This window comes from Gossypium hirsutum, chromosome D13 (genome assembly GCF_007990345.1).
Source record: "Gossypium hirsutum isolate 1008001.06 chromosome D13, Gossypium_hirsutum_v2.1, whole genome shotgun sequence".
Taxonomy (NCBI): domain Eukaryota; kingdom Viridiplantae; phylum Streptophyta; class Magnoliopsida; order Malvales; family Malvaceae; genus Gossypium; species Gossypium hirsutum.
The window spans coordinates 5862784-5890192 of NC_053449.1; the positions used below are offsets into that span (position 1 = coordinate 5862784).

The 27409-nt window shown below is 32.2% G+C and overlaps 2 protein-coding genes and 1 long non-coding RNA gene across 6 annotated transcripts; 2 read left to right on the forward strand and 1 right to left on the reverse strand.

The window, feature by feature from the left end:
• The first annotated feature begins 666 nt into the window (after positions 1-666).
• LOC107894182 (uncharacterized) lies at positions 667-1787 on the forward strand. Of its 2 annotated transcripts, none has more exons than XR_001683177.2 (2): positions 667-1367; positions 1464-1787. It is a non-coding gene; the product is annotated as an uncharacterized lncRNA (long non-coding RNA). The 2 variants fall into 2 exon arrangements; XR_005923575.1 differs by having other exon boundaries at positions 667-1114.
• An 11126-nt stretch (positions 1788-12913) lies between these two features.
• LOC121225713 (transcription factor GTE7) lies at positions 12914-15488 on the forward strand. The gene is made up of 3 exons (XM_041110130.1): positions 12914-14576; positions 14664-14868; positions 14954-15488. Exons 1-3 carry the CDS (start codon positions 13128-13130, stop codon positions 15010-15012), a joined length of 1713 nt encoding a protein of 570 aa, XP_040966064.1. The 5' UTR covers positions 12914-13127; the 3' UTR covers positions 15013-15488.
• Positions 15489-16248: 760 nt separating this feature from the next.
• Positions 16249-22508, reverse strand: LOC107894180 (myb-binding protein 1A-like protein). 3 transcript variants are annotated; one of them, XM_041110128.1, is made up of 9 exons: positions 22350-22508; positions 21536-22143; positions 21069-21194; positions 20793-20990; positions 20094-20318; positions 18871-19995; positions 18210-18497; positions 17514-17952; positions 16249-17351 (listed from the first exon to the last, which is right to left on the reverse strand). In XM_041110128.1, exons 2-9 carry the CDS (start codon positions 22115-22117, stop codon positions 16495-16497), a joined length of 3840 nt encoding a protein of 1279 aa, XP_040966062.1. In that variant the 5' UTR covers positions 22118-22143; positions 22350-22508; the 3' UTR covers positions 16249-16494. The 3 variants fall into 3 exon arrangements, with proteins under 3 accessions (XP_040966062.1, XP_040966061.1, XP_040966063.1); XM_041110127.1 differs by having other exon boundaries at positions 21536-22177; XM_041110129.1 differs by having other exon boundaries at positions 22361-22445.
• Positions 22509-27409: the final 4901 nt, after the last annotated feature.

Below are 27409 nucleotides of genomic sequence, written 5' to 3' on the forward strand. Positions count from 1 at the left end.
AAAATTATAATATTAAATTTTATTTTTTTATATAATAAAAAGGTCACCTTTTCAACTTTTGATTGGTTCAAAGAAATTTTTTAGTAGTTAATTTATGTATCATTCCTGCCACATTATTTATGATTTTTTTATTATTTAGAAATATTTTAATATTTTTTTCATTCATTTCATTGATATATAATTTTGATAATTTTTTCTTGAATCTTGAACCTCGAAACCTTGAATGTGGTTCGAGTTTGGGGTTTGATATTTAGGGTTTAGCATTCAAAGTTTTGGGTAAAAAAATTATCAAAACGATGTATCAATGACATGAAAAAAAAATTATTGAAATGTCATTAAACAATTAAAAAAGGATCATGTGAATACATAAAATAATTTCTTGAAATGATGGTTGATGATTATAATGACCACAAAATTATAATTTTAATATTTAATTCAAGAAAAAAATTAGAGAAATAAGTAAAAATGATATAATTTAAAAAGGGATCATTCAATTAAGCCTAAAACAAAAATGAATGGGACTTAAAATCAAGTGAATTAATCCAATTCACATATATAAGTGAATATTCTCATAATCCAAACCCCAATGACCCCGCATGTTTAATTAAACCATAACAATAATCACCTAATTGCTTGAACAAAGATAATATAATAAATAATAAAAGGAGAAGAAAAACAAAACTATTGGTTTATCAGACCAGACCAAAAGACCTGTCGGAATCTGAACAAATATTGAACCCACTTCCAGGAAACTTCTGATAGAATCAAATAAAGTGCTAACAGCTTTTACTTTTTGCCACGCCTACCCTTTTTACAGTATTTTCCTTTAACTTTATTAATGTTCATCAAGACAACATACTCATAATAATTGTCTTAAAAGTTGAGTTCATGTAATATAAAATACATTTATACAATTTGTTCTATTGATGTGAAAGCACTGTATTGTTTATGAAGTAAGCATTGTTCCAAGGATTTTTTTTTTTCCATTTCCCTTCCTGGATCCAATTCTTTGCTTACGATTCTCTGTTTTGTCATGCATAAATTGTGCAAGGACCTGCCATGGCTGTCTGCTTTAATCCCAAACCTACAACCTATATGCCTGACAGACCTCCAGGTATCAAATCATCACGATCTCTTCTGTTCTTATCAAATCATACGAATGGGAAATCTTGGTTTGATGAATTTTATACAGTTTTAGATCCATTTTTAGCTGTCAAAAATTTGGGGTTCAAGTGTTTATCAAGGGCCGACTCCTCTGTATCATGCAACCCCACCACCACCTAGTGGAGAAACCTGGGTTTTTTTCTTGAGGGATCCTATGTGCTCTGCAGTCCTTTTTTTTCTTTTTTTTTTTCCTTTTAAAAACTGTAAGTTTGCATTTAAATGTATAGAATATATATACACACAAATATTATTTTTTCAAAGATATTGTTGAAGAAGGTGATCTTGTTTGTCATTTGCAGCCATGGAAGCTTTATGTTGTTGCTTTCTCTTTGGATGACTGCTGCAACTACAACCCCTCTGTGATATGATTCTGGGCTGAGATCCTGCATCAGCAATAACTTATATTATATTGTTGAAGAAGGTGATCTTGTTTGTCATTTGCAGCCATGGAAGCTTTATGTTGTTGCTTTCTCTTTGGATGAGTGCCGCAACTACAACCCCTCTGTGATATGATTCTGGGCTGAGATGCTGCATCAGCAATAACTGATATTATATTATATATTATGCTGATGGGAATTAACAAATCTGTATGTATTTTCATACATATAAGTTTTTAACAGAAACCCCAATTCTTATATATTTCTACAATCTGAGAGTGTGATTTTGCAGGTATTTTAATGTGTGTATCAAAAAGTGAAAATGAAAAGAAGGCTTAGAGAGTCACATGTTAAGCTATCAACAACAAAGCTGTGGATCATGTGATTGACCCATTGATCATGATAAAAGACGACTAATATATATATGGAAAGGAACACTTGTTGACACCTTAATGCCTAACTTTAGATCCACATACACCATCCAATCATTTTAGACTGTAAAAAGGGGGGGGGGCATAAATGGCTTGATGGCTTAACACTTTGTAGTAGGTGGCTCCAACACAATGGATGACCCAAAATCTCTTACAATTCAAGCAAAATTTGTGATAATAAACCCCACATAGTATGGCTTGTTTCTCAAGTTTAAGTGTAATTGAGTCAAGTTGAGTTTAAATTATCAAAAAATCGAACTTAACTTAACAATTAAATTACATTACTAAATCCAAATAAATTATAAGATTAAATGTCTCGTTTAAATTGGAGATATAGCATAAAAGGGTTTGAGGGAAAAACATGTATTATCAACATTTTCATCTATGGTTTTAGTTGTATGTCCATTTGTTAAAGAGAGCTTAATTTAGTGCACAAATGAGAATGTAAATGTCAAAGTAGGGTGTGATGGTGATTTGAAACATGGGCAAGATTTGATTTTTGTATAGAATTTAATTTAAAATTAATTAACAATAAGCAAAAATACATAATCATTAAGTAAATTCAATACTATTTTGGTCTAATTACACTTTTAATCTTTCTACTTTAATTTTAAGATTCTCTATTTTTAAAAAAATTAATAATTGAAACCCACTTAATAACAAAATTAAAAGATTACTATTATATTTTAAACACAAAAACAAATTTAGTCACGCTGCTAATGTTACGCACGTAAAAAGCCAAATAAGCAAATAAAAATGTTGAATACGAGGTTCTAAGGTTTTTGGTTGAATAAAAAATTGTAAAAATTATCAGCTCAAGAGAATAGGTGATTAAATTCCTGAAATTAAAAATAAAAAAGACTGAATTGTAAATATGTAAAATGTATAAAGACTGATATCATAATTAAATCTAGCATCTTAAATGTAGAAGAAGAAGAAACCCCAGAACTTTTGTGAAACAACAAAATTTTAATAATTCGATTTTCCCCCAAAAGATAAGTTAGTCATCTACATAATATATATTAATCAATGACATAATTTGAAGCTTCTCCATTCAAAACATTTCAATAATAATGAATTTAATCAAATACCAATCATTAGGAGAAAACAATTGGAATTAAAAGAAAAAGTACAATGAAATTTCATTTTTGTATATTATTCAAAGAGAGCAACAAATTTTTTTCTTTTTCAAGAAAAGTCCTTTTCTAATGGCATTATAGCAAATGCAAATGGCAATGCTATGAAGAAGGTTCTAGAATTATGTAGAAGAAAGATACAAATACCCACCACTTCCCCTTACTCTTTGTTCAAACCCTAGACCCTATCTTGAAATGTCATACATCCCTCAACTAACCCTCCCCCAAAATAATCTTAGTAAATATTCTCTTTTAGTCAAAAACAAATTATCAAAGTTAGAGTTAGATGTTGACAAATAATTTGGTTAGAGCTTTCGATAATGATAATTTTAGGATTTAAATTTAATTTAAATACAAAAAATAAGTTGTTAAAGTTTGTGTAACTCGAATTCCATCACTTGTTGAAGAAATAAATACATTAAAAAAACAAGGGGATTTGTGGAGGCGAGAGGCTGAGTGTCGTACAAGTAGAATCTATATAAAACTACACTTCTCTATTCAACATTGATTAAAATAGGGTTTTTCAACCTTTAAATAGATGCAGTCGGAACTCTTTTTATATTATTCATTTTTTCAATATTAGTGAATTTCTTCTTTTCTGTCCGTAATTTTTTCTTGAAAGAGTTTCCACGTAAAATCTGTACATTCTTTTTTTTTTTACAATTATTCTATTGCCATTATCAACGTGTATTTCATTGCCATTTTTTCTAACAAGTAAAGTTAAGATAATTTCAGTTAATTCTAAAATCTTATACTTCCTTTTTTTTCCCCAATAAATTTTTTTTCAAAATTCTTATACTTTAACAATGGGAAGAATAAACGTTAAAGGAAGCTGACATCAAGTTAATTAAAGTGGCAAGAAAAAATGAATAATTTAATTCTTATCTTAAATTGAAGGAGGTTCACGTCACTTTAAACACCATAAATTGGGATTTTTTTTTAAAGTTTAAGGTTGTTATCTTTTAATCACGAGATATGATATAGGGTTTAATTTCGGTTTTTAGAAATGGAATACATTTTATGTCCAAACTATTTAGCATTTATAATAAAAGGATTAATCACTGTTACTGACAATAAATACCCTAATTACAAAATGATGAATAAAAATTACAGCCTTTTAAAATTTTTACTTTTTGTTTCAAAGACTAAATTACTTACTTTATAGTAGACCAACTAATTTACCTTTAGCATATAGTCCAGGACCCACCAATTTAACCAATATTTTGCAAATTAAATCTCAAAATTATGTATTAATTTTGATTTAATATGTAATTTTGATTTGGTGTAATTATATATACGAAATTTTAATTATGGTTCAAATGTATGCATTTAAATAAATGAATACACCGCTTTATTTTATGTTGGATAAATAAGTTTATTCATTTATGCAACATGTAAACATAAAATGGTACTATATTGATAACTGTGTTAGTGATTTGTGAAAATTAAATCAAATAAAAATTTAGAATCGGATAAAATCATAGTTCATATAGAACATTACATATTTGATCAAAATTCATATATAAATTTAATATTTATCTCATATTTTGCATACAGGTACAAAAAAAGTTATATGGTAACTTTATGTATGATATCATTGTATTAAATTTTAAAAATTGAATCGAAAGTCAAATTAATCAAATATCTAATTTTCATTTCAGTAAGTTTAACCGATTGAATTAAGGAATTCAAAAACTTTAGTTTTAACGTGTTGAATTGAGTAGAAAAAATTTTGAATTGATAAGATTTATTTTAATAACCTAATTTAAATTGAGATTGTTAGAAATTAAATCGAGTAAAAGAAATTTGAGTTAAATAAATTTATTTGAATTTATACAGGTCAAAGTAAAACCATGTTGACAATATAACTGAATTTCAAGTTATAACATACGTGTATATATTTTTTTCTAAAACAAATGAAAAAAAATAATAGACTTTAATATGATAAATTTAATTTAGAATTTATTTGTTTAAAGTCTTAAATTTATTATTTTAGAAAAAAAATAACTTTTTAATAACTTAACATAGTTGTATAATTTTGAACAAGAATTCCCAAAAAATGAAATAGTCAACGGAAGTCTACTCTTTTTTTAATATAAATGCCTAGAACTATCTACAGTTTTTCCCCAATCCTTAAATAGAAAGATAAATACGCTTCAGCACACTCAAATCCATATATTCCGACATAGACAAAAATATCAACATCAACCAAACTAGGACTGATCAACAAAAGCCGTACTCTAAATTATTTTAAATATTATTTCAATCAAAACTCACTAAAAAAAGCATATTATAAAAACATACGTATATATATTCTTTCACTTCAATATTTATATTTAAAAATTCTACAACTAGGATTTGTCTGAGAACAGAATTAAGTACTAAATTGGCTGCTTAAGAAAAGAATAATGGGAAAGAAACCTTTTTCTGCTTCATACTAATGCGTTTAATTTAAATAAGGTTTAAATATAGGGTAAACTACAAAAATAGTCACTTTTGTTTGCTTTAGATTACATTTTAGTCACTTATGTTTGAAATGTTATGTTTTAGTCGCTTATGTTATCATTTTGTTATGAAATGGTTACTCTACCGTTAAGCTCCGTTACCGCCTTACCGACGGTTCTACATGACAATCCAAATTAAAATTATTTAATTAAAAACCTATTTTCATCTCAGTAACTGGACATCCAAGTTGGCATTTAAAACCCATTTGGATTATCATATAAGACTGCCATTAGGGAGATAACAGAGTTTAACGGTAGAGTGATCACTTCGTAACAAAACGATAATGTAAGTGACTAAAACGTAACATTTCAAACATAAGTGACTAAAATGTAATATGAGGCAAACAAAAAGTGACAATTTTTGTAGTTTACCCTTAAATATAAAATCCGCATTTAAATTATATCAATTTTTTTCATTTAAGTACTTATATTTCGTTTAATTATTAGTGTAATAATATGTTTATTCATTATATATATGTATTATAGTAGTTAGACATAAAATGAAAAATAATTAATATAATTTAAAACTTGAAATTAGAAAAACAAGTAAAAATTCTTATAAAAAAATAATACCTATTCAAAATAAACGAAAAATCTCTTTGCTAATTACCAACTGAATTAATTTATTATACACTATTCCTATCAAACGTAATATTAAAGTTTTTTTTTCATAAGTGGTAATTAAACTATTTATTTTATTTTATTTTATTTGAATCCAAAAAAAATTATCAAAGAGAATACACCACGTGGCATGTTCTTACTGGATGTTATATCATTTTGATGTAAAATGAAACGAAACTTATTATTTAATACCTAAATGAGAAAATTGATATAATTTAATAGCCAATTTTACTGTTACTAAATGGAGCTTAGACAAAGAATATTCTACCTTCTGACTTATCAAATGGATTTCAAATAAAACAATAAAAAATATTTATTTATTTGATTTAATAATAAATACAAATATAAAAAAAGTATTCTCTATTGTTATTTGAGTCTTAGTTCGATTGACATGGGTATTATTGCTAATACAGGAGGATGTATGTTCGAGTGCATTGATGCGTATTATCTTTCTATTTATGGATTAGGAAGGGGCTATGAGTAGTTCTAAGCATTGTGTAAAAAAAAAACAAATATGATCAGAACTTATAATGAAATTATTTAAAAAAATTCTTAATAGACTTGAGTTGACATAATTTGAAAAATATACATATATAATTTAGATTTAGTTAATGTTAGAAAATATATAAATATAAAATTATTAAATGTTAATTTTTATACTGTTCATGTTTTTATGGTCCACTTCATACGTGCTCTTCTACTTAATTAATTATAATCTTGCTTTATATTTAAGTTGGAGAATTAATAATATATTTAACCAGGTCGAATTTTGATTTTTTTTTTAAATTTAGAAAATTGAGAAATTAATTACTTTACTTTAATTTATAAAAAATTAATTCTAGTACTTTATCAAATTTTAATCATCATACTTTATGAAAATGGAGAAATTAATTCAATTATATATTATTGTTAAATCTTATTGTGAAATCACTACCGTAAAAAATCAATAATTTATACGTAAATAATTTATACGCAACAAAACAACAAAAATCTATTATTTAAGTTTGTGGGTGAAATTTTAATAATTTTTATGGTCAGAATTACAATATAACCTACAACATTTATAATAGTATGAGTTTGAAAAAAATTTGAACAAAAAATATTAAATATATAATAGCAATAGTAATTTAATCATTAATGAAATATTTACTTTCACGGTTCTTTTCAAATAAGTATATTAAAAGATTATTAATATAAAGGTGAGTATTGGGTTTACTGATAATATACTCTCTTTTTTATTTTACAAATAATTTTTTTAAATATATTTTTTTAATATACTCTTATAAGATACTTGTCAAACTCATGATCTTGTTTGTGGATTTTAAAAACTTTATTGTACCAAATATTTTCTCTTAATATAATATAAAATTTATAATTATTTCATCAATAGCGTTTTTATATAAAACATGAAATAATTTTAATTTTATTTATTTTCTAATTAAATTTCCTAATCATCAGTGTCACAATTATTATTACTAATTAAACTTTGGATTCATATTAAGTTATACCTATTATTTTAAATTGATTGTCACTTAATTAATGTTACGGTTATATATGAATTAAAACAAATATTAACACTATAAATAAATTATCACTTAATTAGTGTTACAGTTATATATAAATTAAAACTAAAGATTTAGCTAACCCCATGTGATGACCTAATGATTAAGGATGTTCACCGCTCCAAGTGAGGCCTAGGTTTAAGTCACACTAATTACGTTTGTTATTCGAGCTTTGCCTTCCATTTATAAAATAAATTCTTTCATTTTGTATTTCTTGAATTACACAATCGAGAAGTTAGATTTAATGTATTAAAATAAGTAATGTTGATTAATTATTAATAATAGATAAAAATACGAACAATATTTTTAATTTATTTTTTGAATAATATAGTTTTTTTAAAAAATTTTTATATTATGTTTTTATTATAATAAAACAAAAGTCATGGTCTATATAATTCTCTTCCATTATTTTATGCCATAATTACCCTTTTCTTGACAAAGTTTTCCGACGCGCTCACTACTTTCCTTGGGGGTCCATCACCTCCGATTTAGCAATTTGTTATTTCCCACGCGTCACGCGCGCTGTAATCACAATCAGCGTCGAGACCCTAAGGACCATTTAATTCCAAATTTGCCCTTTTAAAAGTTAACGTCCCGCCAATTGCAATGTTGATACCCCGCCAAAATCAACCTCGGATTCCGCCAGTTTTGCCCTTTCGGTCTTCGTTTGTTTGGCTGTCAATTCGGTGCCGTTTTAGGCTCTCTTTACTAAATAAAATAAAATTCTTCTTTCATTAAAAATAACTAAGAAAAAGAAAACCTTAAAGTGTGATGAAAAGAATCTAATTATTTATAAATTACTATTATTATATTTTAATATAAATATTTTTAAATATTTATGTATATAACTTTTTTTTGAAAAGGGATAAATCTCAAAATTATACATGAACTTTGATTTAAGGTGTAATTGTATACATGAACTTTAATTTGGTGCAATTATTCACGTAAAACTCTAATTGTGGTTTAAATATATACTTGAAACTTTAATTTTGATTTAATCATACACATTTAAAGAAATAAATACATCAATTTATTTTTATATTGGATAAATATTATTTATGTATCAATATAAAAACATAAAATGGTGTTGTATCAATAATTGTGTTAATAATTTACAAGAATCGGATCAAATCAAAATTCCATGTATACAGTTACACATTAAACCATAATTCATGTATAATTTTAATATTTATCCCTTTTAAAAAATACTATACTTCTATAAAAAAATACAAATTAAATACTTTTGACTTAATTTTAATTAAACTAAATATTCACTTTGGGTTGAATCCTTTTTTCGCTTTATTTATTTGGTTTTATTGTAAATAAATTCTTTTCCATTAAAACCTTTTAAATAATGATAATTAATTAATTTTAAATGAATTTATCTCAATATTAATATATAATTGAATTAAATATACATTTAAAATACTTAATTTACTTGAAGTCAAGCATAATTTAGTTACAATTTAGTCTTATATTACTACAATATAAATTTAAACCATCAAAATCTTAGTTCAATCGTTAATACCATCAAATTATTCTATTAAATTCATTGGTGTGACATTTTGAAATTAAGAAAAAAAATCTCACTTGATAGTCATATAACATAAATTATTTTGTAATAGACATGAATTCAATAAAATAATTTTAATGATGTTAACATTTGGTCTTGTATTTTTAAACTCGAAAGGTTGGTGGGGTATATTCCTGAAATAAAAATACATAAACTAAATTTCAAATGTACAAATAGCACAAGAACACGAAGCATATTTTAACCATGGTTTACTCATGTAAGTTCTTAAATATATCATATATTATTTAACACATTGCTAGTGAAAATTTTACAATCAGATATTATTTTGTTAGACCCTAAAGGAGTTGGTGTTTCTCATTTAATATCGCTTGTGGAATTTTTAAATTCCATTGAAAATACATGAAATAAATTTCTTATGATACAATGTTATTATTCTATTTACTGCTATTAAATATTTTTATATAAAAATAATTATTAAAGAAGATGAGCAACTGATCAATAAGCCGTAAATTGTGATTTGTTATTGGAGTTTTTTGAACTCCACAAATAAGAGATTTATTTCTTTTGATTCAATATAATTTTTTAAATACCACCTAATGAGACTTGACAATATTTTATCTTATTTTTTTTTCTATGAGAGATATATTTAAATAAATATTCTCCAAAATTCTTTGCCTAAATATTTAAAGAATACTCATTGCTGACCAAAAATATTATTATTTTTCCTTGTCTACCAAAAATTGACATTGAAATCCAATAATAGTAGTTTCATTCGTATATTATTTAAAATATTGATTCGTGAAATAAAAAAATAAATCTCAAAATCAGATGAAAATATTTTATAGTAATGTGTTGAAGAAAAAAACATATAAATAAAAGATAATGCAATATTGTTTATAAATGTATAAATTTGACAATTCAACATGTCATCAACATTGTTTGTAAATCAGGTATTAGGATTTCTTCTAAAGTGTTTTTATTTTAAATTTAAATTATAAAGAATGTGTTAGTTTAAGTTTTTTTCTTAAAATATATTAGCAAAGAAAATAAAATAAGAATAAACTATAAAAATAATCAATTTTATTTATCTCAGATTACGTTTTAATCACTTACGTTATCGTTTTGTTACAAAGTAGTCACTCTACCGTTAAGCTCTGTTATCTCCCTAACGACAATCCTATATAACAGTCTAAATGGGTTTTAAATACCAACTTGAATGTCTGATTGAGACTAGAATAGGTTTTAAATTAAATAATTTTAATTAATTAAAAATTTTAAATTAATTACACCTTGAACTGGAAAAGAAAAATCATTCGTCTCCTTTCTTTTAGTTTTCTTTTCCATTTTGATTGAAAAAATTATTCTCATCCCAGTTGGCATTTAAAACCCATTCGGATTGCCGTTGGGGAGGTAACAAAACTTAATGGCAGAGTGGTCACTACGTAAAAAAACGATAACGTAAGTAACTAAAACGTAACATTTCAAATATAAGTGACTAAAATGTAATTTGAAGTAAACAAAAGTGACTATTTTTATAGTTTACCCATAAAATAAAGAACCTTTTTTGATAAAAAAAACTATAATATGAAATTGTTGAAGGAAATAACTATGCAATTAATATATTATTATAATTTCCTTTTTATATTTTAATAATGAAAAGTTTTAATTTTAAAACTATATAATTTTGTTAACTTCATTCTATCAAAATTTCAAAAATTAACTAATAAGAAAGTGTTGATGCATTATTTATTTGGTAGCTCTAATTGATCAGTTCATCTTCTTCTTGGTGAGGTGATTAAAGTCTGGAGGAATGAGTTTTCTGGTGAAGAAGATGAAAAAAGTGGAGTCGGGAGAACCCCATTCTAAGAGTCTTTAAAAGTATGTAAAGGGTTTTTTCCAAGTCGGATTAAAATATATTATATAACAAAAAGAAAGATTGTTATAGTAAATTCTTCTTAGACTAGCTAGAAAAATTCAAACTATGATTCTTAATTTATACTAATCTAACGTCTTGACTTGAACTAAATTCATACACTTAATAAAATTTAAAAATTTTATAAATAAATTGATAAAAGTCGAAGTCTTGAATTTTTCAATATCTAGATCTGAGTTTTATTGTATATAATTGTTACGTGTGAGTTTTCGTTTAAATTATTTTGATTATTACTTTATTTCGATTTAATCGTAAGAAAATACTAAAATAGAAAAATAAAGGTGTTTTTGGGAACTTTAATAGTAGTTGAACACCTGATTTGAAGAAACATGAGGACATTTTTAGGGAACCGAGGCTGACCGATTTACCCCATTCTTATTATCTTTCAATTAACTAACATATAATGGGTTAATTCACAAGACGTCTCCAAATTACAATTCGAATTCTAAATTGATCCTAATTTAAAAAAAATTAAATTAGATCATTAACCAGCATAACACCGAGTGTTAATTGTCAACTCTAATTTGATTGTAGTATATTTAAAATAGTGGATAAAAAAACTTTAAAGACGCATATATCTTTTACATTGGCAACTTAGATTTGATGTGTAAATTAAAAAAGAAAAAAGAAAAGACCGCTATTAAAATTGAATATTTTTTATTATCTCATACCCAAATTATTCATGTGATGAGTAATGATGATTTTAAAGCTTGATCATTGTGTTTAAATATGATTTAATTATAAATTTTATACTTTTACGAAAATTAAGAAGTTAATCATTCTACTTTATTTTATCAAAATTTAATCATCATGCTTTATAAAAACAAAGAAGTCGCCTAAATGCATAGCAATTCAACAATGAATATGCATGAAATTAATAAAAATAATCAGTCCAATGATTTATTTGCAACAAGTTTGCGAAAATCAACCACACAAATTTACGTGTTTACTAACAATTAAATTAACTTAACGATTCTTATAATGTGTAAGAAAAAAATTTGACAAATTGAAGTGGATAGACTAACTTTTCAATTTTTGTAAAGTAAAGAGATGCAATTCTGAATTCTACATTTTAAATATGCTTTCCTTCATATTGGAGCTAATATTTAACGCTCAAGTTGATAGAATGATTTAAATTGATATGATGTTGATACTTTACAAATTCAATTAGAACTTTTGTGAAGTTCGGGGATTAATTTAAAACCTAGATGATAATTGAAGATGTTTAGTGCAATTAATCCATAAGTTTTTGAGTTTATTTTACCATATTACCCTTGATGTTTCACGAACACACATGCCCTGCCGGACCACCCAGTTGGCTTTCCGTCCACGTCATCACCCCGTGGTGGGGGCCGCACTCGCCCCCCATAAAAAACCCTAAATTCACGCCACATGCACCCCAAATTCACCCCAAACCTAAACCCAAATCTACGATCTCCATCAACGGTCCCACGCCTTACACGTGTACCTAAATGCCTCATCTCCACCGTTCACGCCAGATCACCCGGTCAGCCCTTCGGTCACCTCTCAAACCTCTAACAGCCCTTCGATCAATAAGATGATTGTATCCAACGGTTATAATGTTGCCCGAAACTCAACCGGGCAGATCTCATCGCCTTTAAGAACCGAGCCTAGCCTTCTCTTGTTCCTCGCTCAACGTAGGGGTTAGATCCCAAACCCAGTCTTCACGTTTAATAATTTTCTAGGCTTTTTTCGCGTTGAATTCTTTGCTACACTGGTGTAAGTCGGCGCGTGGTGGTTATTGAGGTGGCGCGTGTCGGAAACGGTGTCCTCTTTCATGGTTTTATCCTGTCAATTTGAATCGGGAATCCCTCGCCGGAACCCTACCGGCTCCCGATAATTTAATGGCATCTGCCGTGTTAGCGAATCGGAGCGATTCAAATTGGCCACCGCAGCCGAAAGGCAGTGTCGCTAAATTCATGGGCAAGGTTCCCTTCACAGCAACGAAACCAAACCCTAACCCTAAATTCAACAAGAAACGTCAATTCCACCATCATTTGGCGCCACCTGATGATGTAGCCGGCCATGTCGTGGATGATTCTCCCGCCGTGACCCAATCCGCAGCTTCTGATGACGCGTCGTCGATTAATCGGAAGCTGAATGATTTCAGCTCGGGCGCTTACATCAGCTTTCGCATCAGCTCTTATTCCAGGAAGGAGTTGATTGATCTGAAAAATCAGTTGGTTGCCGAGTTGGAGCAGATTCGTGAATTGAGGAATCGGATCGAGTCGAATGATTTCCACGTTAGATCCAGCTCAAACAAGAAATCGTTGCCCAAGAAAAACATTTCCGGCAGCAAACGGCCTTTACCGTCGAATTTCAGCAAAGAATTTAAGAGATTGAACCCTCAAGAGAACGGAAAAGCTTCCACGGCTCATTTGATGAAAAGCTGTTCCCAAATCTTGACCAAATTGATGAAAAACAAGCACGGCTACATCTTCAATTCGCCTGTGGATGTTGTTGGAATGGGTCTTCATGACTATTACGACATAATCAAGAACCCGATGGATCTGGGAACTGTGAAATCGAGGATGTCGAAGAATTTCTACGGGTCTCCCTTGGAATTTGCGGCGGATGTAAGGCTCACTTTTAATAACGCCATGTTGTATAACCCTAAGGGGCATGAGGTTTATGTGTTGGCCGAGCAATTTCTTGCAAAATTCGAGGAACTTTTCCGGCCGTTGAGCTTGAAACTGGAGGAGCAAGATGAGCCTCCCGAAAGGGGTTATTACGAGGAAGAGTTGCAGGCGAGTTCTTGGGATCACGGTGAACCTGATAGGTTGAAGAAAGATAGGGAAAGAGATAGTGAGAGGATAATTGTCGATAGGGATGATTCGGCTAATTTTGTGTCGAGATCTGATAGAATTGATAGAATTGGAGGGGTATCGGGCTTTGTTTCGAACCCGAATGTACCACCACCACAGATGCACTTGCAGGCGCCGGCAAGGGTGCCTTCACCTGTAAGGCCACCACCTGTGAAGTCATTGAAGCAGCCGAAGCCAAAGGCTAAGGATCCGAACAAGAGGGAAATGAGCATGGAAGAGAAGCAAAAGTTGGGGATTGGATTACAGAGCTTACCACAAGAGAAGATGGATAATGTGGTTCAGATCATAAGGAAAAGGAATGGGCATTTGAGGCAAGATGGAGATGAGATCGAACTCGACATTGAGGCAATGGATACCGAGACGTTGTGGGAGTTAGATCGGTTTGTCACTAATTACAAGAAGATGGTCAGCAAGATAAAGCGGCAAGCATTGATGGCGAACAACGCCGTATCCAATGACAGCCATAGGGTAAGCACATTGTGTTTGCTTGATATGTACAGATGATTTCATTTTGTCTATTGTACCAACTTGCTTGTTCTGATTTGAAAAATTCAGGAAGAGGCAACCGTGGAGAAGATTGAGGTTCCAATGGAGATGAAGAAACCGAAAAAAGGCGATGCTGGAGAGGAAGATGTAGATATTGGGGACGAAATGCCGATGAGCAGTTTCCCACCCGTGGAGATTGAGAAGGATAACGATCGAGCTAGTAGCAGCTCTAGCAGCTCCAGTAGTTCAAGCAGCGATTCTTCGTCTTCGAGTGGTATTTCTCTTCTACATTCTGAATTTGGAATTTAACCAATGTGTCCAGGAAAAAAAATCCTCATCTTGTAATGTTATTATCGCAGATTCAGATTCTGGGAGTTCATCCGGAAGTGATTCCGATGCAGACGATGCACGGTCTTGAAGGCATGAGCTATTCGATTTTGGGGCAAATCCAGTTGGAAAATTGGGTGGTGGGGATGTAGATGAGAGGTAGATTTTGCTAACATCTGCTAACAAACTGGAAAAAAAATTAGGGATATTAGTAAGTATTAAATGCTGAAGATATGAACATTTTTTTTCCTCTTTTTTTTGGTTGATGTACAGGGTGGTGGTGGTGGGTTGTTTAAATGTTGTGTGAAATTGTAATGGTTGCTCACTTTGGAGGAAAGAAATGTATGAAAATGGAAAAGGGGAGGGCAGCTTTGGGAAGAGAGAATGGTGAATTTAAGGGGTGGGTTTTTAGTGGAAAGAGGTAGGGTTTGGTAGAGAAGTTAGGTTAGGGTGAAGGAAAAGAATAGCTGGGGAGGGGGGGGGGAATACTTTTGTATGCATTAACCCTAAAAAAAAATACTTAAATGATTTTCAGCATCATTAATAGAGGTATTTTTACAGATTGAATCTATGTCTATGGGTTCTTCGTTTGGATGTTGGCCAATGCTCAAAAATTTTCGGACCAAGTAAGATACGAAGGTGAAAGACAACAGTGTAGAGTGAAGCCGAAAAAAGGTCTTTTTGGCTATGGGAAAACCATAATTGCTTTATACCCCTGCGCCATTTTGAAGTAAATTATTCGTTAAACTGAAAACGATCCCCGGCTCAAAATGATGTGAGCTGAGTTGAATTTGAGACAACTCAAAACACAACATTTTGAATATAGACTGATCCAAATTCAATCTAAAATTGACTCAACTATCTAATTATTATCATCCCTCCTCTTCAATCAGCGGACAATCCAATTCCTGTTGTCCTTTTTAGGCAAACAAACGTTGTAGCTACCGTTTCCTAAGTTTTCCTCAATTACACGCATGGAGACGTGTCTCACAGGAAAAGAAAATACTTGGATGGCAAATACCAATTCGTTGACACAGTCAGGCTCAAAATGCCGACAGTAAGACAGCAACGAGGCATTCACATTTTCATCATCCAAATTCGCATACTTGGAATAAAATGGGGGGTTTATATAGACTATGTATGTGTATCCGACACAAATATAGATTTCTTTTTTTAAGTTTTCCATGTATTTGGAGATTCCTGTCCGACGCAAACGAAGAGTTACAAACAAGCTCTCCAATAGTACCCATATCCATGATTCCTGCACATCAACTACAATGACTTGCAGAGTAATACATAAATTGCAGATGACATTTAGGCAGGTAAATCATCTTAAATATAATATATGTATATAAATAAATAAAGGCTGATAAACAAAATCCCTCATGGTTTTCTTTTTTGGATGAATTAACCCAGGATGTCAACAAATTTTTACCAAGAGTCACCACTTTAAACAAAGCAAAGGCACTAAGCAGCAATGTGAGAGCAAGCACCATACAAAAGACAAAGCAAAAATGAGGTTTCCTTGATAAGTTGTTTCCACAAACAAGGGCTAACCTTTTATACTTGGCTCTCATTTGGGCTTCTTCAACTTGAGAAAAACGGGACCGAGTAGAGATTCACAAGCAGAGAGAGTGCCGGGTTCCAAACATTTCAAAAAAGCCTTGGTTAGGTCTAGTGTTGTTATCATCTGGAAGATCTTATCGCAACATTTATGCACTTCGGTTTTTCGAGACTTCTTTTCGGGCATCTTTGTCACCAAGGTCTCTATAAGATGACCAAGACTCTGCAGGTGGCTTTTCAAAAATTTCTTCGACACATCTCGGTTGCTTTCATTAGAGTTCATGGGGACCTGTGACTTAAATACTTCAATCACCAAATCGAGAGCCTCAACCCGTCGAAAGTCTGATTTTGCATTGCCACAGTTTTCTAACAAGAAGCCGAAGAGTTGATGACTGATTCTAGGATTTCTTCTAAATATTTCTTTCAAAAACCCAGATTTTATTTGGGACTTTTTACTGTCAAAATACCCCTCCAGAACAGCCTGTAAGAGATCAAAGACTCCCTGTAATTCAGAATCTGAGAGATTTCTTGCTTCGATGATCTTCAATATCCAATATGTTGAATTCTGAGCAAGCGAAACAATCATTTTGTATCTGGTCAAAGACGCTGTCAGCTTCTTCTTCGATAGGCTGCTTGCAGATTTCTTTCTCTTGAATGGTTTTGATGCCAACTTAAGGTTTTTCTCCAATAAAGTTTCAAGAGTAGACAGCGGTATGGATTCATCCTTGGGTAACTTCTTTTCTTTGAATACCTTCCTTTGAAGAATTCCCCATATACGTTGTCCGAGTTGTTCACTGCCTTCTGTGGTATGTGGATTGACAAATGCTTGAGCCAAGTTTGAGAATACTGTCAAGACTTGGGGCTTACCTGAATCAGAAAGATCATAAATACACACTTCTTAGAATCTTGTATATAAGTTGCAAGTTAAAAAAGAAACATTTCGGCAAGTCAGTCTAGATAACAAAAATTAACATTTCTAAACTCGCACGATACTAACAAATAAACAAAACAGATAGGAAATACACTTGCCTCGATTTTCATGCAAATAAATTTCCAGAAGTGAAAGAACTCGGAGCTTGAACAGGACGAGCTGGGACTGAGCAGTTTCGCCACCTGCCTGATTCTTTTTCTCTTTAAAGATCTGAGCAAGATAAGTGTCCATGCGGAACATAGCATCATCATCCATTCCTCCATCAGACTCATCAGAATCTTCAGGAAGATCTTTATCAGCCCCCTCACTGACAACTACTGCCTCAGAGTCTTCAGATTGTTCGTCACTGTCAGCTGTTCCACCAGTCTCAGCTTCATCCATATCCTCATCTTCTTCAATACCGAGAAGGTCATCATCATCGTCGTCATCTTCACTGCCTGCTTCCTGATGTCTAGCAGGTTTTAGGTCTTTCTTAATTATCCGCAACATCCGCATCAGCCCATCATCAGTAACATCGCCACAGAAATATCTAAAAACCTATAAACAATACATGCCAAATAAAGTAAGAAAAATGAAAAAACATCTGAGTTGTTCTAATAAGACAAATCAGAAAAACTAAAGCTGGACTTAGAAGAGTAATATAAATACAATCAAGAAAACATTTAGTTAAGAAATATACGGATAAACATTAAAGAAGGGTGAAACAGAGAATTAAAGTATTGCAAAACCAAAAGAAGGTATGGATGATCTCCAACATCGCATAAAAATGACTAGAATAAGTTATTGTTGTGCACCTGCTCAATAGCAGTCCGCATAGGGGCTGATGACTGTGGCAGCAAGGAAAGTAAAGTATCCACAAGAACATCCATTAATTCTGGTGCTGCATCACCATCCAACTCATCTTCTCCAGATGAGTTGAGATCATCAGGAGCTGCAAAAACTTTCTTACAACATATTGTAAGCTCAGAGGCCGCATCGCAGAATTCCCCAGGCCGGAGGAGTACTTGGAGTAGCAATAGGATGAGCAAATACCTCAATGCATGCACTTTATTTGCATCATTGCTGAGCCTAAAGTTCCTTTCCTGTCATTTTTTAAGCATTCAAAAACTGTGTATCATTGCAAGAGTCAATAGCAAACAAGATCATTACTTTTCCAAATATACATACAAGATCAACAGTCCAATACACAAGTAAAACGTTCTTATTTTTGTTCAACATAGATTAAGCCATTATCCCTTTTCATCAAAAAAGCCACAAACCCATAGACAAGTGTCAAAATATATTCATAAGGGAGTAAGACCATGCTTACCCCAACTGTTTAATTGCAAGTGACCTTGACAAACAGGTAGAACACAAATTGTTTCAGAGCTTGGATATATTAAAGAAAATAACCTCAAAATCAGACCCATATCTAGAGCATTTGTTATTGATAGTAAAGCACGAGATCAAGCTTACCTCTTTATAAAGTTTACTCTCCATTTCTAGCAATTTTGTGACCGACTCTTTGTCATCATCACTCAAAGTTCGAAATAGAGAAACTGAAGGAATGTTACGTAATGTGCTGAAAAACCGCATGAAGTAGGAACCAAGGTCATTAGGCTCAAGTCCATTAGCCAAAGATCGGGGCTCCTCAACCTTTTGAGCATTTGCTAGCAGAGATTGGAGTTGTTCTATGCACATTTTGCAAAGGGCAGTCGAGGTGGTTGCTTTTGGCCATCTAAATTTCTCCTGTAATTCAAATGAAGTAACTTCATTACCAAGAGATGCAGAGAATAGACCTTGAACTGATAGAAACTTCAATATTTCCTTTTGCACTCGGAATTTTGCTTCAGGGTCCAACTTTAAATGTTTCAGAACACTAGGAAGTGATTCTATGACCCAGCCTTTCAGAAAATCAGCATTCCCCATAATTCCGATAGAATCCTTGTCCTCGATTGAGCCTATCTCAGAATTCTCATCAGTTGTTTGACTCTGATCAGAAGGTTCCTCGGAAGCATGAGCTTCATCCAGAAACAAGTTAATCAAGTTCTGAACAAACAGCATGCAACCAGCTTCTGTTTTGAACTCTGCCATCAAATCTTTCACTGTTTTTGTCTTTGTAATGCAATCAAACTTTCCATTGCTGTGCTTCTGAAAGGCAACAATAACAGCTACTCGCCTGACATCATCATTCCTAACCCAGTCTAATAATTCATTAAGAAAATGCTGCGCAACTTTATACAGCCATGAATCTTTTGTGGAAAGTATATCTATCAAGCACTGAACAACTTTGGATGAGAAAACAATAGGTATAAAAGAAGACGGTAATCTTGGCAGGAGAAGAAGCAGAACATCAAATGCTAAGTGTTTACGATCATGAGATGACAGGAGCAGGGATCTTTCAATAACAGCATCACAGAAAGACTGGACGTTATTTGCAATTTCTTCTTCTGAAGAGCTAGACTTGCGACCCTTTTTGTGCTTTTTTAAGGAATTAGAAGCAGATACTGCATCTTCGGCCTGCAAAATGGTATCAGGTAGGAGAATATTTACCAGAACAGGCCACAAACTATGAACCCGGGGTTGACAAAATGTGGATTCCTGCCATATTACAGACCAAAAAAATAACTTTAGAACATATTTAAACATTATTTTTCTCAATGATTATCCCTTCAATGTATAAATGCATTAAAAGTTACCTTCAAGCAGTTACTAATTGAGGATAAATAATCAGCAGAGAAAAGTTTGCTTGGGCTGAATGGATTTGGCAAAAGTTTGCCGAATTTGTTGTCAATGGATGTTTTTTCATGAATTTTTAAAGCTAACAGCAAGGCATCAGGATTCCCAACATCAATGGCTTCTTCAAACCACTGAGGAACTCCAGGAGCTTCAAGAATATGATCCAACAATGCTTCAGCAGGCAGCTGCAATATATAGAAGCATTACATAAAGACTGAAACATCTACTTGACAAATTCATAGATTGCTAATTGAACACTTTCAATACTGACATTAATCTTGACAAGATCGGCATAAAAAAGAAAATACTTAAACTGCCAGCTTGATTATTACCAACCAACATATGTATACAGTTGCGGGAAGTTACAAAGATAAAATATACGAACAAGCATAAAAAAGAGCAACGGCATTAAAAGCACTGGTTACACCATCCAATCAAAAGAGTAGTAAAGAATTCTTTATAATGATGCACTTAGAAGCCATTGCAACTCACCTAGTATTAATATTACAAAATAAATAAACTGCTGACATCAGAATAGACAAAATATTTGATTTAAGCTTAGAATGGGTTTGGAATTATTACAGTTTCCCCCCACATTATGGCAGCAAAAAGTAAAAATATTATGAAGGAAAAAATCCAATTACATCATCAGAAAATACCTTTTCAATAATTTCTAAAATGATGGAAACTGATGGCTCCTGCAAATATCGTTTTTTGGAAGCAAGGGAGATAATAGCATTCATAAATTCCTTGATAAGAAGAGTATTTTTCTCTGACAACCACTCTTTAGTGAGTCTGTCAGATCGGGCAATAGCACCATAAGCAAACAAGCGACCCAAGAGGCAATCCCTTACTTCCTACAAGATAGAAGCTAGTTATTGAACATTATTGCGTGATGACAACCTGATGATATGCAAGGGGGAAAGCATGCATACCTGACCCTTCATCGATGATGAGACCTCCAACAAATCAACTATAAGTTTCAACAAGGAGTCCACTTTAATGCTGGGAATTGCGGCAACCAAAGCAGTCAAACCCAACGCAAAACCCTGTCTAACACACTGCAAAACAAGTAGAAAAACATAATTCACCAATAGGCCAATTTAAGTTATAACGGCGAAGTATATTGTCCAAGATCATAGGTATATTTTAGGTGCTGGATGTCAAACTGGATTCAAATGCTAACTTATAAGTAACACATCAAAAGCATATGTAATTTGATCACTAGTCCTAGGTAAAAAAGTTTCAGACTATTTTACTTCTCATAAAAGGGTAAAGCAAATTGGAAAAATAGGAAAGCCATGACTTCCACAGTGAAATGCAAGATACAAGGATCTAAAACCTCAACAAGTAACTACATGAATTCTAGTGAGACAAAGCATGTGAAGACAGCAAATCAAACCTCTCTTGATGAAGAAACACCACGTATCAACCTCCGCACAGCATATCCCAAAGAGGATGCACAGTTATTCAAGCCATCATCCTTTTGAGCTTCCAGTTTCAAACCACCCTCAACCAAGTCCTTATTCTCAAGCTTATCATATGCCTTCTGCACCTCCTGCAACTCAGTCACCATTGTTTCCACTGCTGCTTCTCTCACTGAAGAATCTGCGGAGGCCAAGTCCTTAAAAACACTGATATGGAACTCAGGCAAACTACTACTAGACGAAGCTGCCACAGGCTCTGTGGCATCCTTTCCTTTCGGTTCAATAATCAGTTGTTTCAGCTGAGATTCCTCATTTTCTAAAACCGATCGCCGCCTCTCCTTGTCTACCTGTTTTCTCTTCTTTTTTCTCTCCATTGGTTTAACGGAATTTGCAACAGAAGAAGAGGAAGCAACCCCATCTCCCATGTCTGCATCTTTTTTGCCATCCATCTTAATTTTCTTACTGGAAGGAGCCGAAACCGTATTATCCGCAGCTAAATCAGTTTGACCCTCAAGAACTTCTTCCTCAGATTTAGTGCTTCTTTTCTTAAAACCCATTAAAAACCCAAATTCCAGAATACCTTCTGCAATAATAACTATGCATCAAAATCAAGTTTCCTAACAAGAACGAATCAAAACATAAAAAACGAATCAAAATATAACCTTTGTAAGTGACAATGCTATAAATTGATTATACTTTGGGGACAAAAAGCATGAAATTTCAATATCCTAAACTTCTTGTAAATCAAATAAAAAATCTGTTCGAAACAAATAAAAGAAAATATATTACCTTCTAGTTACTTTTCTTTTTTCGGTTTTTTAAGCTGCTATGTTAAAGAAACTTGAAAAATTTTAAGGTTATGAGGTTTTAGAGTAGAGAGAGAGGCACAAAGAGGGCTGGTGACGATTGGGACGCCTTTTAGGGTTTTATTAATTTATAGAACAAACAGTGATTTGGGGAAAAATTAGGGTTTAGTGACAGTAATAATTGTAAATACATGATAAAATTAGAAATAATCGATTCCCCGCATCACGTATTAGGGAGAATTTTTTATTAAAAATAGTTTTAATAAAATTTAAATTATTTTTAAAATATTGATTTTTTAAATCGAAAATTATTTAAGGAAATAATAATAATAAATATTGATCACATAAATAATTTTATCAATCTATTAAAATACTTATGCATTAAGAAATTGTTGGGCCTAATTATAAATCTCATCCTAACTTTAATTTATGTTTTTTTTTTTGGTAAAGTTCAAATTTGATTCATAAGAAAGGAGTATAATAAGTGGGAACAATGTCCTATACAAATAAGGCCATTGAGGCCACTAACTCAAGCAAACCAAGGCAAAGGAAGCAGTTGATAAACCAAGCTTTATAGAGATAAAATATCGAAAAGTGAGTAAATTTATCAATTTATGTTAGAAAAAGATCATCATTGATTGAATCAAGCTTCCCACCTAATAGAAGAAAAGAAGAGACCTTTGACACAAAACATTGGCCCAAACGATATAGATGTGACATACTCAAACATTAGGGTAATGGACCTTAATAAGAGCAGTGGATAACCTGAAACAATAGTAGCAATGAGATCTTAAAAATTCGAAATCCATAGAAGGTTCAATAGACCAAAGTAATTAAGGGCTTAGAGAATCGAGTCCCACGATGTAACACCTTTCACCAAGTCTGGTCGTCAGACTCAAGCTATAGGATGCTACAATAGTTAATAGAGTATATCACATACAATTCTGGCTTTAAAATTTAATTAAACAATAAAAACATTTCATAATCCACGCATAATATGATTTACAAGCTAATCTGAGTCTCAATTGAGTTTACGAAAGCTTTTAAGTTGACTTAAGCACAAATAAGGACCAAATTGAATTTTTTTTAAAAAATAGGGCACTTTTAAAACAAGGGTCACACGGCTATGTAACAAACTATGATTGTGCGGAACTGGAGTCACAAGGCCGTGTAACTCACTAAAGTTGTGTGGACCAAAATGCAAAAATTCATCAAAAGTCACATGACTATGTAACAAGCTAAGACCGTTCGAAAACTAAATGACCAAATCGACAGTACTCACACGGGTGTGTGGCTAAACCATGTGACAATCGGGAACCGTGTGCTGCTAATATTACCTATTATCTAGTAGACATACGATCGTGTCACCATACAGTGTGGACAGGCCATATGGTACAAATTAAGCCCTAAGGCACATGATTCAATTTTTAACCTAAAATGACAATTTCATAGCACAATTTGACCAATGGTAAACTTATTCAAAACAATCCAAAACAATTTTAAAACATACTATATCAACCTTTAATCATCTAACCAATATGCCTCAATGGCACCATAACACCAAGATTTAAGAAACTTTCAAACCATTCATCCAATTCAAACATGTATATAAAACATATGTTACAAATTTCACATATTGTCAAAATAACTTTCCAAATTCTCATATCATTAACCTCACCTTTACACATACTAAAAATTGACCATTCAGGCATTAATATAGTGACTACAAACTAGTATACATACCTTAAAAATTTATATCCAAGCATCACCAAAAACCACCCTCTTTCTTGATTCAAAAACATGAACACCTCAACTAAACATACACATTACATTCAAATCTTATATACATACCATAAAACTTTCAAAACAAACATTACATATAGACCATTTCATCATCTTTCCAAAATCATCACTTAAAACACAAAAACACTTATTCACAACCAAGCTTATGCACATGACACATAATCGAGTTTAGAACGATTCAAAAGTCTACAGAGACTGAAGCCGAATAGTGTGAGCTTTGGGGATGATCCAATAGACACGTTATGCAAAACGTCAACTACAGAAAACGAAACAGAGTAAGCTTTAAGTAAGCCAAGTAAGTTCATAGGTTAAAATATACGTAAACTTAAAAAATACACAATAAAACAATTAGCATAATACTATTAACCTAACATTACAGTTCACAAGGAATATGTGAGTTCGTCATAATACCGAATCATAAAATATTTCCACATTTTACATAATATTTAATGTAGTCCATTCACATAGATTCAACACATTCCATCACATCTTATATCATTTAAACTCAGATCCAATTAGCCCAGTGAGCTATAGCAAAGAGATTTAGAAACTCGAGTACCTACGCCATACTAGAGAGCACCGTAGTGCTATACAGAGGCATCGTAGTGCTATACAGAGGCATCATAGTGCAAACAAAAGCTCCAAAATGCAAAAAAAAAGATCATTTAAACTCAGACCCGATTAGCCCGATGAATTTTAGTAAGAAGATTTAGATACTTGGGTACCTACACCACACCGGAGAGCATCGTAGTGCTAAAAAGAGGAACCTAAGTGTAAGCAGATGCACTAAAGTGCAATCTTGTACAAGCGTGCAACTAACCCTATTAGCATGCCAATTGTATCCTAATCGTATACTAAGTTCAAATGGGCAATTATACAGAATTCAGAACATTTACATTGCCGTAGCATTTCCATGAATCGAATCATATGTCATAACCATATCATATCCATTCAACATTCCACATGAACTATATTTATCACATACGCGAAACTTTACAATTAAGTCCTTAAGTCAATTTCTCACATTTCGTACTAACTTGTAAACATTGTAAAATATATTCAAACCATATAAATTCAAAATTAAACTACAATAAATACATATAAGTACATAAATATACCCTGTAACACCCCAAACCCGGCCTAGACATTATGATCGTATCCAGAGATGTCACAAAAAAGGGTTTTTGAAAACTAAGTTGTTTCGATAAATCATTTAAGTTTTGTAACTCATATTCGTTTATAACCATTAATGAAAGCGTTATTTAATTAATTTATTTGTTAAACATAAATTACAGCGGAAGTCATAGAAAACGTTATATTTGAAAATCCCGTTTGTATTTTCGAAAAACCTTTATTTTAGTAAAAACCATATTTTTAGCTAACCGTCGCAAATAAAGTGTTAAAACAAAAATCCAAATCCCAAAATTAAACCAAATAGTTTGGAGTGTCCAATTATTACAAAACTCCCAGAAATAATCCTTAAATTAAAATAAAAACCATAATCTTAAACAGTTTATGAACTCGTGGTCACCGTGAGGCTCCGTCACATCGATCCGTCTAAGTCTGTGGATTACCTGAATAGAACAGACAAATAGATGTGAGTTTCATAAACTCACTGTAAACCCAATAGAAATAGACATGCAATACATACAAAAATCTCATATACAGTCGGATATAGATTCAGACTCATGTCCATTTCAGATACAGATAACAAAATCAGATAAGCAGTACAGATATGTAGAATCCTACCCCCGTCCTCTACACACCATTTTCGACCATCCCATCACACCATGTGGGGTTAAAAAACCCACCCATCCCTACACACCATATAATGTCGATGCGACACGTTACAGAAAATATGTAGTCAAGCTGCCAGAATATAGGCAAAGTGTCACCGTACAGATCACTTCCTCCACATATACAAAACCCACCCTAATCACAGATACATAAATAACAGATATAGTAATATCGTGCATAACATGCACATATACAGATAGCATATATATACTTTAAACAGAACATATATACATATCAGAATCCTACAGAAGCTAGCCTATTAGAATATCAGATCACATAACTCAGGGTTTGGTTTGCCCTTACCGACTCTACGATAGACCCACAGTCGATCGGAACGAACTGTGCGACCTTAGGGAAGATTTTAGAATTACAGGCCTACACGTCCAGATTGGCCTTGCCCGTGTGGCCCACACGACCTGACCCAAAATCCATACGCCCATGTGGCATGCTCGTGTGGGCACACACGCCTTACTTGGCCTAGCCCGTGTGTCTCACACGGCCACACCCACACCATCACACGGCCGTGTCTTATGCACAGCCATGCCCTCGTCAAACACATAGCCGTGTCTTGTGTACAGCTAACCATACGGTCAGGCACACGTCCATTTAACGTCGACATAATGGTTTTTTGACTTTTGCTGAAGCTCGATTTTCTACGTTTTGGGAACACACCTGGTATCATTTTGATGCAAAAATAATCCCGAGTCTTTAGAAACCTAAAACTAGAATACCCAACACCGATTTAGAAGATTGATTACCGAAATCGACAACAAGAACCAACACGAAATCGACTTATCGCTGATGACAAACCACCTCTAACGCGCATTAACTGATGCAGTGCAATTCTCCGCTTCACAATCTTTACCGAATCCACCAATTAATCACAACAGTCTAATATCACTAAACCAAACCAGAAGAAAAATGATGCAAGGTTTTACTTACCAACTGAATAAAGAACCAGAAAATCGCAACAACGATGATTGAATGAGGGATTCACAGACCGAAACAAAGGAAAACGAAAGGGAGTTTACCGAAAAGGAAAAAAAGTCAGAAGAGGTAAAATATTTGACGTCAAAACTTGTGGGAAGAAAAGAAAAGAAAATGATATCCTAACTCCCCCAATAATCCTACTAACAAACCGCCCCACTATCAAACAACTTGATTCTTATCCAGCAACTTCAGAGTTTCGGTTCCACCGAACCTCTATCCCCCAACCGAAGCAAAAATTAACACCTTTGCTCACGCAAAGATTCAAACACAGGACTCCCCAACACACCAACTCCTTACCACTTGGTCCAATAGGCTTATTTTGATACAAGTTTACTAAAGATAGAATATAACCCAATCTACCAAGGATAAGGCTAGGATTAGAAAAATAACTAAATTTGCAAATATGAGACTTGAACCCAACACCTCATACACACACCCAAAACACTTAACCAC

Coding starts and splice junctions, on each gene's coding strand:
- LOC121225713 (XM_041110130.1), top strand. CDS start 13,128: ATGGCATCTGCCGTGTTAGCGAATCGGAGCGATTCAAATTGGCCACCG. Junction 14,577..14,663: donor TATCCAATGACAGCCATAGG/GTAAGCACATTG, acceptor TGAAAAATTCAG/GAAGAGGCAACCGTGGAGAA. Junction 14,869..14,953: donor CGATTCTTCGTCTTCGAGTG/GTATTTCTCTTC, acceptor TTATTATCGCAG/ATTCAGATTCTGGGAGTTCA.
- LOC107894180 (XM_041110128.1), bottom strand. CDS start 22,117: ATGGGTTTTAAGAAAAGAAGCACTAAATCTGAGGAAGAAGTTCTTGAG. Junction 21,195..21,535: donor GTGTTTCTTCATCAAGAGAG/GTTTGATTTGCT, acceptor CTTGTTTTGCAG/TGTGTTAGACAGGGTTTTGC. Junction 17,352..17,513: donor TTATTTGCATGAAAATCGAG/GCAAGTGTATTT, acceptor TTTCTGATTCAG/GTAAGCCCCAAGTCTTGACA.